This window comes from Malania oleifera, chromosome 1 (genome assembly GCF_029873635.1).
Source record: "Malania oleifera isolate guangnan ecotype guangnan chromosome 1, ASM2987363v1, whole genome shotgun sequence".
In the NCBI taxonomy this organism is placed as follows: Eukaryota; Viridiplantae; Streptophyta; class Magnoliopsida; order Santalales; family Ximeniaceae; genus Malania; species Malania oleifera.
The window spans coordinates 116,038,771-116,058,667 of NC_080417.1; the positions used below are offsets into that span (position 1 = coordinate 116,038,771).

Consider the following 19,897-nt stretch of genomic DNA (forward strand, 5'->3'; position numbering starts at 1 on the left):
AAATTCAATCCAAAACTACAACACAAATAACCAAAACAAGGTTCAATCAAACAACCAATTGATTTTCCAAGTATAAGTTAACTGCAGCACTATTTAGATTGATGAAAGATCCAACACTCTTTGGAATATAAACACAATCCATTCAATACCAAACTTTTAAACCATTCAATCACAATATAGCTTTGATTGTAATGACCCAAAGAATAATGGTATTTAAATAATAAAGAGAGAGGGAAATGGAAACAGTAACAGAAGGAGGCCATTGACTTCGTCGACGAAAGCTTTGAAAATACTGAGAGTATATCTAGGTGACTCTGAATTTCATCGACGAGGGGGGAGGTTCGTCGACAAGTTGCCTTTGTGACCTCATCAACGAGGTGACGTGGCTCGTCGACGAAGGCCGCAGTATAAATAGTGTTAAACTCAGTTTTATCGCAGAAAATTCACCAAAATTTTCCCTCTTTTCTCCCCTACGGCTCCTCCTCTCTCTCTCTTCGATTTCGGCCCCGTCATTCGCCAGATTGACAATCTGAAGCCACCACGATGCTCCTGGGGAAGTTCTCCCTAAGTTTGTTAGAGCGAATCGTTGGTGGGACGAAGTTAAATTTCATCCTAGATTCAGGGTAAGACCTTTTTTGTTAAAATTTGGCTTTCTAACAGTTGTAGGAAATGCTGTAGACATAGAAATAGTGATATTTTGTTCTAGGATATATCGTTTTTAGGGTATTGAGTGGGAAGCCCTGCGGGTGTAGGACCAAATACAGTAGGGGATTTTAGCAGAAATCAGGTAAGAGAAATATGTTATGCTAGGCAAACCTATTATGATTCAGTATAAATTATATGTTTTCAGCAAATTATTATTCAGATTATTTATGCAGTTTCAGAGTCTGATAATATCAATATTTAATTGTGTGGCATGAGTTTATTATTAGCTCAATACAAGATTTCCATAATTTTCGGAATACTATGATTTTTAGTATACGCACAGAAATTTGTATTTTATAGTATTTTTCAGAATATTATGTTATACCCATTCAAAACCATAACGTTCAGTTTATACAGCTAATCAGATACTTCAGTTATTCAGTTATACAGACATTTCGGATATCCAGTTATTACAGTTTATTCAACTTAGTATATGTAATGTTATGGTTATTTCAACTGTTACAAAATCATGGTAAAAACAGTATTTTAGAAATATCAATTATGTATATAGTATCAGACCTTGATGGACCATATTCAATAGCAAAGCACGGTACCGTAGCTATATTCTGTTTAGAGTGCAACCCCTATTCAGATAATAGGTGGTATTCAGAAGTCGAATGTGCCTATGTTGTGGACAGGCTCTATAACATCCTCAAAATTTCTCCATTTTTAAAAAAAATATCTATATAACCATACCTGAGCAGCAGAAGCATGAGTCACACAACCACATATACACTATACAATACCAGAAATCTATATTTCCAAACTACAGCCATATAATACATGTCTTTCCAGTAATATCTACCAAAAAATACAAAACCCTGCACCAACTTACCCTAAAACTAGGGTAACTGAGAAATCTCTATCCGCGAGCCATCTGCTCGCCTAACTGGCTCACCTGAAAAATGGTAAAGTAATAATAGGGTGAGTCGACACTCAGTAAGTGGAAATATGCTATTACTAGTGTGTGGCGACCGAATTGTAAAACTATAACATTAATATGTAAACTGCATAATCTAGAAAATTTGTAAAACACATGTATAGTAGCTTAAAATATTTGTATTATCTAAACCTTCTATCATTCATACTGCTATATCATACTATATACGACAAAAGCTGTAAAACTGTATATATATACATAACTGTGCTTTATATTTGGACTCTGTATGTCATGATTTGACCCCTCATGACAGGGTTGTGCGGCCCATAAGTGGGACTTAACCTGGTCGGCCCTCTAGGTAAGTCACTATACTCTACACTACCTCAGCTTGACCAAACTGCATACTCTCCTAGGCGCGGGACTGGTTGCTACCTCGTCAAGCCGGCCCCCTCAACCCAGCGAATTGGGGAGCTGCATACTCTCCGAGTATGGTTGATGGTACCCACACACTATCTGAGATATGTGGTTATACTCTATCTGTATTAGCAACGGTACCATGCTTTGTCTTCTGTATATGTACTGTATCTGTCTGTAATCTTTTCATAGGGATTTGATATCATATATATATATATATATATATATATATATATATATATATATATATATATACTATACTATACTTTTTATACTGTTTTCATTATGTTTCCAAAATAACCATAACATCATAACTCTATACTGTAAATTCTTTAATATTTGTAGCATCTTGATGCTATAATTATATACTTTGTCTATACTTTCTATTTGTATAATCTGTCTGTACTTTCTATCTGTATAATTTGCCTGTACTCTCTGAATGTTATGGCATTTAAGAAAACATAGTTTTCTATATACACCATATATATACTGTTCTATCTGTATACTGCTTAATATCTGTCTGTGTAATCATTTGAGTAAAACTGTATATGTATACATATTCTGTCTATATAAAAATCTGTAAAATATCTAACCATATTTGTATAGTTGCTATATTGAAAACTGTACAAAACTTCATATCAGGTAATATCTACTCCGGCGACTCATACTTTAAAAATTCATATCCTGTAATATAATTGGTATACATGCATATATATAAATGTATAAAATTTTTGATAACATAAATGAATCTCCTAGCATAGCATATTTGCCTTACCTTAAATCTGAAAAGCCTTTCACTAAACTCTAACCCTACATCCGTAGGGTTCTCCACTTAACACCTTGAAAACATCCCCCAGAACAAAACATCAGTATTTTCTTACCTACAACAATTCTTATAACTACAAGGAAGGCATTATCTGAATAAAACACCTTACCCTGGATTTGAGATGAATTCTAAACCACTTCCACCAATGATAAGCTCCAGCAGTTTGGTAAAGAACTCCGCCAGGAGCGTTATGATGGCCTCAGTTTAGTAGAGAACCCCTATCATGAGGGGTTAATTCATGAATTCAGTTATCCATCTAGGGAATTTTCACAGTTATTATTTATACATATTATGAATAGATTTACAGACGACAGTTATACTTATAAGTATTACTAGTATTATGAATAGAACATTCTAAATAATCAGTTTATGTTAAGCTACGTAAGCATGTTTTATATGATAACAGGTATACAAGTTTTCTCAGTTTTTTTATAAATGGTATTTTTGTTTAGATCAAATTTTCCAAGTTTATGACTCACTTGCTACACCCTAGTAATAGCATGTTTCTTCTTACTGAGCATCACCTCATCACATTTAATTGATATTTTTCAAGTGATCCAGTTAGGCGAGTAGATCAAGCTCGCAGGTAGAGGGGCTACAATGCTACCTTTCCTAGAGGGTGAGCGTTTTTGGGAAAGAGGGTTCAGTTATGTATTTATATTTTGGGAGTCTTTAGCACTCTAGTATTGTATTGTATATGTATATGGTTGTGGATGCTTGACTTTAGCTTCTTGCTGTTTAGGTTGATATTTTATTCTACCATAAGTTATCAGCACAATTTAATTTAATATTTAATATATATATATATATATATATATATAAAATATAGTAGGTGGTTACATTTGTTGTTAGCCCTGGGTATATCAATTTGAATCAAGCCTTGTATATGTGAAATTTGTCTCTCAATTTGATATTCAATACAACATCCATTCACTCTTTCCAATTACTTAGACCTTAAAAAATAAACTTTAAGTTAAAGAGTCTTGGGGTGTTGAATCAATCAACGTACTACTATATAGTTTCCGCAAAATATTAATCAACTAACGTACTCCCTTTCGGTTTTCGCAATCCCAAAAGTAAATTAAGCTTTTAGTTTATTTAATATCTAATTCATGTAGTGTATATAATTCAGATATTTAAAACATCCACGCAATTGTGTATGTACTAAAAATAAAGAGAGTAAGGGAAAGAGAGAGCGAGACAAGAGTTTTACGAGGTTCGGCTTATACCTAGCCTACGTCCTCGCCTTTGGCAAACCACCAAAGGATTCACTAAACCTGTTCCTTTATCGGGTGGAACAAACCAAATACACCCCTTCAATAGGCTAGAGCCTGCCTCTCCAAACGATGTACCCTTGTTCGGTCACTCCTCTAGGCTAGAGCCCACCTTTCTAAGTAATATCCCCTTGGTTAGCTAACGATCCAAACAATCCTTGGAATCATCAATCTACAAGATACGAATCAAATATTTGTGTACAAAGAATTTGCTCCTACAAGAGCTGATTAGTACAATAATTCAGAACTATATACTTCAAAGTATACAACAATATGTAATTTAACTTGAAGTTCAATGAAGTATATCACCAATTAATTCTTTCAATGATTGAAAGATTTAGAATTTGTAGCACAATTCCGGTGGAAGAAGATCAGCAAAAATTCAGTTGAATTCGTGCACAATATGTGAGCTTAAGAGCCTTTGAATGATGAGAACAATTGAGTGAGTATTGAGTGCTGAATTTGATTCTTGGTTCTTAGTTAATTAATTCAATGATCTTTGAGGCTTATTTATAGATGTAGACAAGTATTTAACTTGTTCCCCAAGTGACTTGGAGTATTCCTCAAGTTTTCAAAAGTTTGAACCCCAAGCAACCTTATTTAAAAAATTTGACCGTTATGAAAATTTCAAAACAGCCGCGTGACAATTGACCGTCCATTTTTGGCAGTCGGCTGTCTAGTTAAATTAAAGGGACAGCAAGGTGGCAGTCGCCTATCTGAACACGGACAGGAATCTCAAAATGCACACACAGTCGTCTGTCAAGTATTAGATAGTCGTCTGTCATGTTGTCGGCTTGGAGCACTTTTTAGTCTTTTAGTCATAACTTTTTCTGTGTAACTGAAAATTTGACGTTCTTGGTGTCAAATGAAAGCTAAAAGATTGGTTGATGGAGAAAAATGTACATCAATGCAGATGTAGAAAAATTGACAACAATTAAGAAATCCTCTTTTTGATGCTTTTCATTCCAAAAATGATTCTAACCTTTTTAAAACAATTTTTGACCTTTTAAAAAATATTTTCCAAGTATGTTAAAAGGTATCTAGGTCCAATAATATAACCCAAGAGTTTCATGCATTCATATTGAAATTCCTTGAAGTACTTACATGAAATTTCCTATAGACTTTTTCAAATTTTCAATTCTTGAATTCCTTGAGGTCTTTATATTTGTTTCATCTTTCTTTGAGCTTTCATTGAGTTCTCTTTAATCCTCATGCTCTCATGATCTTCAAGCTTTATCTTTGAATCAATTTTTGAATCCATGTTTTAAGCTTCATATAATTATCCTTATTTGAAGTACACACTTTCATGAATTCTTTAACCTTGCATTCATCATTGAATTTTGAAATTACATCACTTAAACAAAGCATGTTAAGTTCTACTTGTTTGTTAGCATCAAAACAGGATGTTAAGCCCTGTAAGGCCAACAATGTCCACACAGGATTGGTCCACACAGGAGTAATCATCATACAGATTACAACACATACCACCCTATTCATGATAAATAGGTAAAACAAACTCCTCATATCACTGCCAATGTTTTACCCCCCAATATAAATGCCTATATAACGACCTCCTTATACCACTGCCAACATTATATGATGGTTATATTAGGTACGATATAACGACCTCCTCATACCACTGCCAAAGTTATATTGCAATTTACATGAACCACAACACAAATCAAAAGCAAATCCAACCACTTAAACACATCCACACATATACCACAGTATACGCAATCAACCAGTATTTCCAACCAAGTAGAAATCGCAATCCAAATAGTATTCACAATCACAATAAATCATCATTTTATAGTACTCGCAACAATTTAATTTTCAAAGCTATTTTCATGCCATACAATTTTTTCCAATATATATATATATATATATGCAAAAATAGTATTTTCGATACCTGCACAGTTCAAAAAATTATACCTAAGTAAGTAGAATTTATACTCAAAATTAGCCAATTTAAAATTAATAAAAATGCTGTTATAAAATATTTCCCCTTACATGCTCCTCAAAATTCAGCTTAAAATCGAACAAAACGAGACCCATTATTCCAAAAAGCTCAACATTCTCAAATCTTAGAAAACGCTTATTTAATATTTCTTAGGTTCCATATATCTAAAAATAATAATAAAATCTTAAATGATCTCACTTACCCTAATTTTGGGATGTTTCCTAAACTTCTCAAATCGAAAATCTGCTTTACCTATGTTGTAGAGAATCTTTCCAAGAGTCTTGTGGTAGCTTTCGATCATCGAACCAAGGAGAAATGGGGTCAGAAACCTAGAGAGAAGGTGAGAGGGTTTTTTTTCTAGAGAGAGAGAAAGAGAGGCCACATTCATAATTTTTTCGCTGAAAATGAAAGGAGTCGCTATTTATAGGTAGGGACTCATCGACGAGACACGTAGACTCATCGACGAGTTCAAGAACACCGTTCGTGGATGAAATCGGAAACTCGTCGACGAATTTCAGTAATATGAAAACCGCTCTCGATAACTCCTTGTCGACGAGACATGTGCCATCGTCGACGATCCAAGGTAGAATGCTCATCGACGAGACTAGTTGGTTTGTCGACGATTTCTTGTTGACACCCTTTAAGATATTTCTTTTTCTTCCCATTTTCTCTTCTTTTATTATTTTTATTAATTAAATTTTGCAGGTCGTTACACCCAAGGCGCAGACATAAGTTGGTTTGTCCGAATCTCGATAACAAATTTTTGTGTCACTCTCTCTCTATCTTATTCAAATTCTTGCACTTTAATTTCAATATGCGTATGAATGTTTATTTGATATCATAATTATTTTACATACATGCATGTATATTAGATGAGATATGATTTGTGGTGAATCGGTAAATTGCTCAATTTAGTCAAAATATTTTAAAATCCAATTCACCTCCTCTCTTGGGATCACACCAATTCCAACAGATAGATTTTATTAAATTTTAATATAATTATATATTATATACTATCCAAATTAAATACAAAGCTAAATTAAAATTCTTTTCAAATAAAATTAAAATATAGATACACGGATAACATAAGTTTTTGGTATAATTGCTACAAAAATAGGGTGAAAATATTTGCCTCACTTAGGTGTACCCCTTCACCATCTAGGGGTGGTAAAACGGGTCGAAATCCAATGAGTGACTCGTGATCCGTCCGTTTAAATCGATTTTGAGTTTAATTCAAGTTGACCTGTTTATTAAACGGGTTAGGCGGTTCAGGTCGAGTCACTCAACGAATGACCCATTTATAACTTATTTAAAAATAAAATGAAAGAGAATTTTAAAAAATAAGAATATATATCATTTTACATAAAATGTTTAAAATTTTTTTAAATAAATAAATAAATTATATTTTTTAAATGAATAATTCGTATATTAAACAGTTAAGTTTAAGCTTACATAATACCCACAAATTAATAAATAGGACAATCAGAACCCGAACTTGTGTAATTGTAATCCAATCCGTTTGAATCCGAACTATTAATCCGTTTTGCCATCCCTACCACCACGGGACGTATTTGGCGGACACAAAACGGGGAGAGGTGGCAAGTTCACATGCCACGTCAGACCCCCGGCACTCAGACTCGCTCTGCAAGTTAGGCACAGCCTGGGTCCCACCGGCCCCACACCACCCCCTCCGCGTTCGCCCCACGTGCCTCCCGCTTCTCCTCTTTTAATTCTTTTTTTTTTGAAAAAAAAAAAAGAAAAGAAAAGAAGAGAAGCACTTTGCGACTTTTTTGGTTAAAGTTTGGTTTGGACTTTTGCTAACAACAGCCCGCGGTGGTCCCCGCCACCCCTCACTGTACACGCGTCAACCAAACAGCTCCTTCGCGTAAGTGCCCCGGAGGGCGAAGATTCGCTGCAGCCGGCCTACTGGGCCCCGCCGTCCAATCAATCCCCATTATTTTAGGCGTGTAATTCCACGAATAGGGGGGCCCCACGTGTTCCCAAGTCAAGAAAGCAACCAATACCAGGAGAGCAGATTTCCTCCGCAACTACTTTTCCCCTCCCCTCGCCCTTTTTCCCCGCCTTTTATTTTATTTTCTCTTTTTTTTAATTCACTTTTTTAACTTTTAAAATTTAAATGCGGATGTTTATCTTTTCACGGGACTGTCTTTGTCGGCAGAAAAATCGCCACGTGTCGCGCTTTCCTGCCATACGATCGGATTGGGTTCCGCTTAAACTTGTTTCACATTCCCACGTAGACTTGCTCTGTCTTTTTTCACTAAATGACAGTTTCGCCCCTCCAGTCGGCCTTTCGGAAATCATAAACCCGGAAGCGTCCTCGCACCCTACTGTTCACGATTTTAATGTTCTGCTCAGGCGTACGTTCTTCATACCTATCCGCCGTACATCAGACTTGTTCATCACAATCTACGCTCCAGAACCATCCGAGCCGATACAAGCCCCCGCACCTATCTCAGAAGTATCGTGACCGCCGTTGCGTGTAGGCAGGGATTGGACGGTGACGTAAGCCGCACGCACCGCCTGCATCGCTCGAACGACAAAAATCCAGTGTGAAATGGCCCGGTATTGGCCGAAAAACATAAGAGGCCAGAACCAGTCTCGCCCGAGGAGCGTGTAGGTCACGGCGAAATAAAAAACGTAAGGTATTTAACTTATGTGATGGTTAGGACGATGAATCACATAATTATAATGACATGACTACGCTGGAGGGATATTTAATTTGGACCGACACTCGCTAAAACAGAGATTTGATATTTTGTCTTTTATTTACAATTTCCCCCCCAGTGTTTTCCATTATTTACAAAATTGGTTTGTGTTTTGAAAACGAAATTTCCTTGAGAGGGGGCTTTTTGCAACTTTTATTTTGTTGTTTTTTAAAAGCGTGTAGGGTCCTTAATCAAGGCTTTTGTCGATAAATGACAATAATTTTAAGCTATGTAAAGTTTCTTCGGTCTTCCCTTGCTCGAGTTAATTCGGGTGTAAGAAGTTTTAGCACTTCACTTTTTTAATTTTTAAAGTGATTGTAGCTATTGCTATCAACACATATAGTTAATATAATTAATGTGACGATTGCAATAATTACTCATTTACCATTGAAATCGATATTTTCGCTCCATAAGAAGTATTAGGAAAAATTAGCATGAGATAAAGTTATTTTATTTTAGTGCATCTCTCTCTCTCTCTCTAATCGATATTTAAAATTTGGGACACGTTGCTGATGTGTGATGTAACATTTTAATGATTGAATGAATTTTATTCTATTGCTCTAGAATTCTACATGTTTTTTAAGTTTAAATTTTCACTTGTCTTTTTTTAACTTTTACCTTATCGAATCTATTTAAATTTTTTTAAATGACTTTCCTTTTGAGCATTCACGTACTAGTTTGTCTTTTTATTTGTCCCAAACGCGCGTACTTCTTTTAATCAAACATAACTTGTCCTTTTTAGATTTTAATGCGACGATTCTTCGTTGCAAATTAAGCTCAAATATGAACTTTGCTTTTGTCGATACTTTGTTGCTTATTTTTATAAATATATATTTTAAAAATTGTCACTCAATTTGAGCTTGCAACTTTTGCACTATTATACAATGCTCTAAAGATATAAGCGAACATATTCAAAATTTTTATTAAATAATAGGTTTTAATTTTTTCAAAAAAAGGAGAGAAAAGATATAAGTCAAAAAAATAAAACTGCAATCCTAACCCACAGATTCTTAGTGATAATTTTCATTTTGTAGAACAATGATCTCTACAAATTATTAGTGAAGGATTAATATCTAAAATTTTTTTGATAGTTTCAAAATCATCATTAGTAATTGATTATTTGTAGTCCTTTAGAAATCAAAACTATTAACTGGTTATTAGTAACAATTTTGTACGATCACTAATTTTGACTTTAAAAAACATATTTTGTACTTATATTATGCGGTCTTTGGATTACTTAAATCAGAGACCTTCGACATAGCTAGTCATGTATAAAGGAAGTTAAAAATAACTTTACAAACATCCCTCAAAGTTGCCTTTCGAGAAAAAAATGAATCCTACTAGCTATAGTGTTATACTATAATTCAGTTAATTCGATCGTTTAATTTGATTGATTCAGTTAAAACCGAATTATGCTCATATACTATTAGTATATACTAATATAGTCACGAACTATCCCAATCTAATTATAATTATTGAATTAACTTTTTGTCATTCACAAGAACTAAAACTAAAGGTTTAATTACAAAGTACAATTCATCATCCCTACAAGTTTATATAGCCTATGCAAGTATTTATAATTATATACATGTCATGTCATACAATACAAGTAAAAAATTAATCAACAATTATATAGTTAAAGTATATATATATATATATATATATATAAAAGAAATGAATATGCTTTTAGCTTTATATCACATATTTTTATGTTTGTATAATAGGTTATGCTATAGTGTAAAGTAATTAGTTGTTAATAGAATAATAAATTTATTTCGTCATATTTAAATAAAGTTTGGCTGATTTTAAGTGTTGATTAAATAAGCAATATGATGAAATGCATTGACTTTTATCATTAATTAATATTTTTAATTTAAATAATTTCTGTTAGATAAAAATAATGTATGATTATTCTTTTCTAATTGACCATAGATGTTATTGATTTATGTTTGTAATGTTTTAGTTTTATAATTTCGTATTAATTTCTGATTAATTAATGGGTATGCCATTGGAGGAGGCGAAGGTCTAAATCAGATTGCATCTAACAGCGAAGGCTATTTGCTATGGATGGATTGGAGGGCTATGTTTTCAGAATATTTAGTTCAACGGAGTTGGAGTGACGTAGGAGTGTAATCTGTTTTGACTCTGTCAAGTCGAGCACCGTGATTCAATGTTTGAAACCCCCAAACCAAACAATTAAACAGTGTAATAGTTAAGTTAAAATTCATTTAGGCAATTAAAGTTGAAGAAGGAATTGGAGCTGAATTCAAAATTGAGTCAGCTTGGTCGTTTGTTAGTGTCAAAATTAGGAAGCTGCTAGCTTTTGGCCCACCCCACTGGACAATAAGAAGACCGTGCCACTGCATATAATATGTATATATATATATATATATATATAATAGGACCCGGAGAGGAAGAAAAAAGATAGGGCAGAGGTGCCCTTTTGCATGCCCTCCTTATCTTTCTCAATTAATAATATGCCCTACCGAAAGTCGTTGGAGGCCACGAGCTGCTATCTCTGAAATCTTGTCACCTGCTCTCTCCCAGCCTAGGCTTCATTATTTTAATTAATCACCCATCCATCCATATATATGTCATGCAAATCTCATAATTATAAGTAGACTTAGCAAGTCAATTTCAAATTTACTTAAACGTTGAACTGCTGATTAAGAAAGCTAGCTAGCTGGGGAAGATAAAGAGACTCACAAGCGCCTCCATCTATGGCTGTGAATTAGGGGATAGAATGAGTTTTTCCATACGTAAAATACACACACACTCACACGCATATCATTTTAATTTAACGGGACGGGCCAAATTTCCTATTCTCGAAAAAGAGATTTGAAAAAGAAGAAGGTGCTGTCAGTTCAATTCCAGAAAAACCAAAGATTCCGTGTGTTTGATCATGCAAAAAGTCCATGACAATATATGTATATATATCCCTAGTGGCACTGCATTTTAATTTGCAGTGTCAAATTACTGAAACATAGATATATGGAGGTATGTAGTAAGTACTTTAAAGTGTAAGGAAGTCTTTATACACATATATTTATATATATATGAACATAGATATACACACACGGGTCACATGCAGTTTCATCTCTTATTTATTTATTTATTTATTTTTCAATCAGGAGTACGTGCGTACGTACTGGACGCCCCCCACTTCATAGATGCATGCATATTCTCTCTTCTAATTAGTACGAGTACTACAGCATGCATATTGCATATGTCAATGTTATGAGCGCATGGCTAGCTAGCAGCAGCAACCATTTCTTTCTGTCTATCGCAATCTGTGTTACATCCTCGTCCCATGGTCACTGCACCCACGTACTAATTAATATACACAGATACCCATTGATTAATTTCTCATATAAATATATATATATATATATATATATATATATATATATATATAAAACTAGCTTTTGAATACAGTACTCACCACTCAGTAGTTAGTAGTCAGCGGTTTCAATGCTTTTAACTTGAATTCCCCCCCCCCCAAAAGCTGCATGCCTGCTTTTTCCACATTTTAATTAATAGCGAGCAGCCAGACGGGGCGTTTCAGAATTCATTCCAATTTGTCAAACTCAAACAACAGTACATATATAGTACTACTGTTGAAAGCATATATCGCAGTTATATGTATGTGTATATCTATGTGTGCATTGACTGCCCAGCTAGTTTTGAAATCTAGCTGATCTATACTTTTCATGCATAAATACGTGGCCTTTCTACGTCCACTCCCGCTGGTAGGTAGACCGGACTGGTGGGAATTGTCCCTTATGCATGCCCTTAAATTTACTTTGACCTCTCTTTCCCTCCCTCCCCACCCCCACCCCCCAAAGGTACATTATTTTGGGGTACCTCCACCCTTATTGAACGCATGCTGTGGATAGATCGAGACGATGGAGCTGGTATCCCATTCCCAATGGTTAGATTTGGTAATTATGCATGCTGGCGCAGCTGAATGGAGCTTTTTTTTTTTTTTTTTCTTGTTCTTTGAGGTAAAACATAAAGAAAATGAAAGTTTAAGAAGCAAAAAAGGATATGATTATTATATAAGATTGAACAGTTTGAAATTGGGGGAGGGGTAGAAGTTAGATAAGATGGGCAATCAATGCGGCACAAGGCCCGCAAAACTGGAGCCAACAGCAATTGTAGAGGTTAGGCAGCTGGGTCAAACAGCAGATGGTTGAAACAAATAATAGAGGGCATGAGGTCCCCCCTTCATTGGTTCTTTTCCACGATCTTTTTTAAAATTTTCTTTTTTGTTATTATCATATTCAACTTATCAGATATGTCATTTGTGCGTGAAGCTGTTCAATCACGAGATTCTTTTATTAGTTTTTTTTTTTTTTTAAAGAGAATGAGCTCTTGAAGACGACCATGAATTTTCTACTGTATTCCTTGAACAGGCCTTACTCTTGAGAGAGTGGACTCATAAGCGGCTGTTAGGGTTTTCCTCTCCCACGAAAACGAAGGTCTCTGTGAGAGTTTTTTTGTCTCTCCTATATAGGCTACACTAGGGACCTTTGGGAAAATATGACTAGGACTTCCCTCGTAATTAAGAATTCCTAATCCGACCCGAATTCATCCTTAATTACGTTAATTATAATTCATACCACTAAAGAATTATAATTGCACTCCCTGTCATATTTGAAATTTAAATTTCGAGCTTCTATTATTAAATGCTTATTTATCTCCTCATGTAAAGATTACAGATACCCATTTATTAAATTAAATTACTAAAAATTTAATTAATTGACATATTAATTCCCTGAGACCTTCCACTTGACTTATTTGATGTGCCAGATTCAAAATCCACTTGCAGGGTTTGACACAATCAAAACTTATAAGCTTTCTCACGGGATTATCATCGATCCTGATACTGGGACTTGGATTTCATCAATAATTAATATTCACCACACACATAATGTCATCACCCAACTCACTGAGTGTTTTGACCCATAAAGAATCTCACTCTTCTATGAATTAAGTGATAAACACTATATGCACGTGTCCAATAATCATATCAGGATTAAGAGCATAAGCAGTCATAATAACCATGAGCTATTAATTGTTTTATATAGTCAGCATAAAAAAAATTACTCAATGATGATCCTGTTTAATACACACAAAGTGTACTAACACAAAGAGTTGGAACTGTACCACTCCCAATAGTCAAAATAGACCTATTAAAACCTTGTGCTATAGTCTTACCAATGGTGTTTCCAATTTCATTTAAGACTGTGAACAATAAACTTATATTCTATAAGAACTGATGATCTAATCTTCTATGTATAAGTTGTACTCTACACACTAGATCACCTATTATATAGAATAAAAGACACACATGCATAATCATTAAATAAATAATGTCAATCAAACATTACTCACAAAGATTCTCATTAAAATGGAATAACTGAAATTATTAATAAATACTAAAACCGATTACATAAAGCATGTCTTTCAGTATAAATCCCTAATAATCTCCCACTTAGACTCAAAGTCATGCTACCATACATCTCACTCCTATTCCCTCTACATGACTATCAAAAGTCCTAGTTGGTAACCTCTTTATGAACGGGTCTTCTAGGTTGCTTGCCAATGCAATCTTGATCACCATTACGTCTCCTCTTTGCACGATATCTCGTATCAGATGATACTTGCGCTCAATGTGTTTTTCCCTCTTATGGCTCCTAAGTTCCTTTGAGTTAGCAACCACCCTGCTATTATCACAGTAAAGTGTAATAGGCGATTGTAGCACCACTCCTAGATGCAATAGAAAGTTCCTGAGCCAAACGGCCTCCTTGGCCGCCTCAGAGGCTGCCACATATTCGGTCTCCATAGTGGAATCAATAACAGATGATTGCTTGATACTCCTCAAACTAATGGCTCCACCTCTTAGGGTAAACACATTTCCCGAGGTTGATTTTTTGGAATCCTTATCTAACTAAAAATCTAAGTCTGTGTACCCAATGGGTACTAGACTATCTGCCTGATAAACCAACATATAATCCCTAGTCCTTTTCAGGTATTTGAATATATGTTTTACCGCAGTCCAGTGTTCTCGCCCTAAGTTAGACTGATATCTGTTGACCATACCTACGACAAAATAGATGTAGGTCTAGTGCAAAGCATAATATACGTGAGGCTTCTTACTACCGATGCATAAAAAAACAACCTTTATGTTCTCTACTTCAATCGGTATTTTAGGACATTGATCCTTGGATAGAGAGATTCCATGTCTAAAAGGAAGTAACCCTTTCTTGGAATCCTGTATGGTAAAATAGGCAAGAATCATATTGACATAAGTAGCTTGTGATAAGCCCAATATCCTTTACTAGCGATATCGCAAAAGCTTAATCCCAAGGATGTGACCAGCTTCTCCCAAGTCCATCATGTTGAACTATCCGGATAATCATACCTTAACCGAAGATAATATCCCCAGATCGTTTTTGATGAGTAAGATATCATCTACATATAGCACCAAGAATACCACCACACTTCCATCATGCTTTTTGTATACATATGACTCATTAGGGCATTGATCAAAACCATAAGATTTAATGGCTTGATCAAAATGGATGTTCTAAGACTTAAATTCCCGCTTAAGTCCATAAATGGACTTCTTAACCTTGTACAACATGTTCTGTTTGCCTACTGTTGCAAAACTATCTAGTTGCACCATATAGATGCACTCATCAAGACTTCCATTAAGGAAAATTGTCTTGACATCCATTTTCCAAATTTCATAATTGAAATGAATTGTAATGGATAAGAGAATCCGGATAGACTTTAGCATGGCTACTAGTGAGAAAGTTTCCTCGTAGTAGATTCCCTCTTTCTGAGTAAACCCTTTCGCAACAAACCTAACCTTGACGGTTTCCACCCTTCTGTCTGCTCCTCTTTTCTTCTTATAGATCCACTTGCATCCGATGGGTTTTATCCCTTTGGGTGGCTCTACAAGATCCCAGACTTGATTAGAGAACATACACTCCATCTCTGATTTCATAGCCTTCTGCCAGAGTTTTGCATCTTTATCTTAAGGTGCTTCACAGTAGTTGTCGGGTTCAGTCTCTAGTTCATCAGGGATCCCACCATAAGACTCTCCCAAGAACATATACCAATCAGGCTGGTGTATAACCCTACCACTACAACGAGGCATGTTTTGCTATGTTGATCCTGATTTTTGTGCACCATCATTCTGCCCTGGTTGTACAACCGGCGTATTGATAGTAGTTGTATGTGATGGGTCAAACTCAGCTCGAGTTATAACATTCCTACCACTATGACGAGGTAATGGGATGTCAATAACTCTGTCTTGTGGTGGTTCTTCTTACACTATTGGTATAGCTGGTATATCTCCTCTCAACTATTCTAGAAAAATCCTACTTCTAGGTTTGTGATTCATTACATAGTTCTCTTCTAAGAATCGAGCATTGATGCTAACAACGACCTTCTAATCCTTAGGACAATAAAATAAACCACCTTTTGTTCCTCTAGGATAGCCAAAAAATAAACAGACATCTGTCATTGATTCCAACTTATCTATTTTCCCTTTTAGCATGTGTGCTAAACTACCCCATATCCGAACATGCCACAGACTAGGTTTGCACACAGTCCACAATTTTGTGGTTGTTGTAGGTACTGACTTAGATGGTACCAAGTTCAGAATATAGGCTATTGTATCTAGTGTGTGCCCCCAAAATGAATTAGGCAGATCTGAATAACTCATCATAGATCTGACCATGACCATAAGAGTCTTATTCCTTCTTTTTGCTACACCATTCTGTTGTGGCATACTCGGTACAGAAAATTGGGATTCAATTCCCTTATCTAATAAGTAATCCAAAAATTTTCCTAAGAGGTACTTGTCACCACAATCAGATCATAGTGTCTTGATACATTTACCCTCACACTTCTCTGTTTCTGCCTTAAATACCTTGAATTTCTCAAAGCTTTCGGACTTACGACGCATCAAATAAATATACCCATACCTTGAGTAATCATCAATGAAATCATAGTGAACTAGTTCTAATGCCTCTTTTGCTCTATAGCCCTTGGCCGAAAAGGGCTGCTTGGTCATCTTACCTTCTAAGTAGGATTCGCAGATGAGTAGTTCCTCCACTTCTAATGAACCTAATGGTCCATTCTAAACCAACCTTGAAAATCGTCTCAGATTAATATGACCTAGGCGTAAATGCCAAAGATAAGTTTGGTTCAATTCATAAAGTTTCTTTCTCTTACATGGTAGTTTATCAGTGTTATTCAATTCATTTAGTTGCACTATAGGAGAAACATGATTAATAATATAAAGACCATCCACCAATGTACCAGAACAGATAAAACATTTATTTAACTTAATGATAACTGATTTATTAAAATAAACGGAATATCCGTGATCAACCAATTTGGAAATTGAGATCAAATTCTTCCGAATGGAAGGTACATAAAGAGAGTCTTTCAATATTAAAATCCTATCTCTACCAAAAGAAATGCAAATATCTCCTACTGCAACTACTGACACTCTCGTGCCATCTCCCATAAATACATAAATCTCCCCACTACTTAGTTAGCAGGTTTGCTGGAACCCCTGCAAAGAATTGAAAATATGGTTAGTGGCTCCCGTGTCTACACACCAGCTACTGGTATATTTCATAGTGAATAAGATATACCTTTGTTGTTCTATTTGGCGAGATAAACTAAACATTGTGATTTTCAATGCCATGACCACTTGCAGTGAAAACACTTGCCCTTAGGCTTTTTCACTCCATCCTGCAGCCCACGCACTACTAGAGGAGCTCCTTGTGGTTTTTGAACCTTTTTTTTTTGCTTCTTTCGACCTTTTGGTCTAAAAGAAAAACCTTTCTCAGTTACAAGAGCAATAGTTGGCTTCCTGATGAAGCCTTCAGTTGCTTGAAGCTCTTTAAGTAGTTCCGCCAATGAGTAAGAGAGCTTATTCATGTTGTAGTTCAGGAAAAACTACTTGAAAGAGTTAGGCAGTGACTGGAGAACGATATCGACCTGGGATTCCCCATCGATTTCAGCTCCAAGGATCTCTAGCTCATTGAGAAAACTAATCATCTTCAGGAACATGATCCCTTACTAGGTCCCTTTTGCCATAATAGTATTCATAAGTTCCTTCAGTCTGCCTAGCAACACGATTTTGATCCCCAAACATTTCTTTGAGGTTCTGCATTATGTCATCGGAAGAAGGCATAAACTGATGCTGATGTTGCAGAACATTCGACATAGATGCCAAAATGTAACACCGCACCATCTCATCGGCTTTAATCCACTTCCGGTAAGCTTGGGTTTCCTCATCGGTTGCCCTTTCACTGGGTTTCTGTGGACATACCTCTACGAGCACATACTTGTACTCCTCTACAGTCAGTATAATATTCAAGTTCCTTTTCCAGTCAATATAATTAGGTTCAACCAGTTTGTTTTCTTTGAGAATAACAACCAGGGGATTGAAAACCATTTTAATCCTGAGAATCACATATTATAACAAAATATGATGAGCAATAATAAACTTTTAATTCAATTAAAAGAATATGGTTCCCTCTGCCAATATTTCCTTTTAAAGAATCTGTTAGCAACCTAGCACACCATGAGTAGTATACCTTGGTGGGAGGTCGTCTACTATTCAACATTTGTGTAGACAGGTGAGGACCTATTAACTTTACTATCTAGGCAAGTAACTATGCCAAGCAAAATTAATCTGCTGACTCAGCTTTGGTCCTATAAATAATAGAAGTGACTCAGATGGTGAGGATACTATTATTCATAACTAAGTGTACACCATCACATAATACTAGACCTATTGTCCCGTAGTGAATCCTTAGATGGAGAGGGGACCCAATACTAACAATTACTAGAGTTTATATTTGGTGAGTTTGTAATTAATTCCATCCGACGGGGAGGAAGATACTAATATCATCACATAAAATTAATTACTTCACCTATAAACTAGTGATGGAGATCATGAGATTTATATGTAATAAATTCCCTCACCCACTCAGTTATTTAATTCATGAGGGACACAAACATGTGTTTAATATTCAAGTAAATTTAATATTCTAATATTGGTAACTCAATTACACGCAACAAATAAAATTCCAAATTCCCTTAATATTTTTTTTAATAAAAAAATTGTATTATAACTTGGGAATTAATTTTATTCTCTAGTTACACATGCATAAACCAACATTGAAATTTTAAATTTTACATGCTAATGACATAATGCAAGAACAACAAACACGCCAAGCAAGCATATATAAACAAGAAATATGATATAATAAATATTCTGGCTATTATGGTCAAACAACTTGCATCATAACACAGTGAATCCTTGTTTGCCATTGAGCAGTGTAGAGGTTCAACAAAGCCCCGAGGCACCGCCCCCAGCGGGGTTTGACCTACTTGGTTAGGTCGCAGGGGTCCAGGTAAAATTCAATTTCAAATTCAAATTTAAATTCAAATTCAAATTCAAACTCAAAATTTAATTCAAATTCAAATTCAAATTCAACTTCAAAGAGGAACGAAAAACCACATCACTGTTATAAGGTTTTTCCCATTTTTCGCCACTACTATGTACACGCTGCAACTGTGCCTACTTCTCAGATGAAACTGCATCAAAATACAAAATCCTATGCCTCCATAACCGGAGTTCACATGCTACGAATCTTGTAATAAACAATCGCAATAACAAAACATACATTTGTGTGATGAAGCTGCATCAAATTACAAAATCCTATGCCTCCATAACTAGAGTTCACATGCTACGAATCTTGTAATAAACAATCGCAATCACAAAACATACATTCATGTGACCATAATCGCCATACAAAATGTTGTAAAACAGAGGTTAGTGCATACACATGTTCTACCTCAAGCATGCATTGATTCGATTTTTGAAGAACACGATATTATTATCCGTATATAGTATCAACCGAGGCTTTGATACCAATTGAAAGGACTTGCGAAATAGCCCTAAGATCCGGTTGTAGTGCATATAGATAACAAAAAAAAAGATCATGCAATCCCTAATTATGTGATTAGGATTATACCTGCAAGATCTGTCTGGTTTGATCTCGAATCTGCAAG

The 19,897-nt window shown here is 35.2% G+C and overlaps 1 protein-coding gene across 1 annotated transcript; it reads right to left on the reverse strand.

The window, feature by feature from the left end:
• Positions 1-17,864: 17,864 nt before the first annotated feature.
• On the reverse strand, positions 17,865-18,272 carry LOC131148409 (uncharacterized). The gene has a single exon (XM_058098112.1). The coding sequence runs from the start codon at positions 18,270-18,272 to the stop codon at positions 17,865-17,867; it is 408 nt and encodes a 135-aa protein (XP_057954095.1).
• Between the last annotated feature and the right edge of the window lie 1,625 nt (positions 18,273-19,897).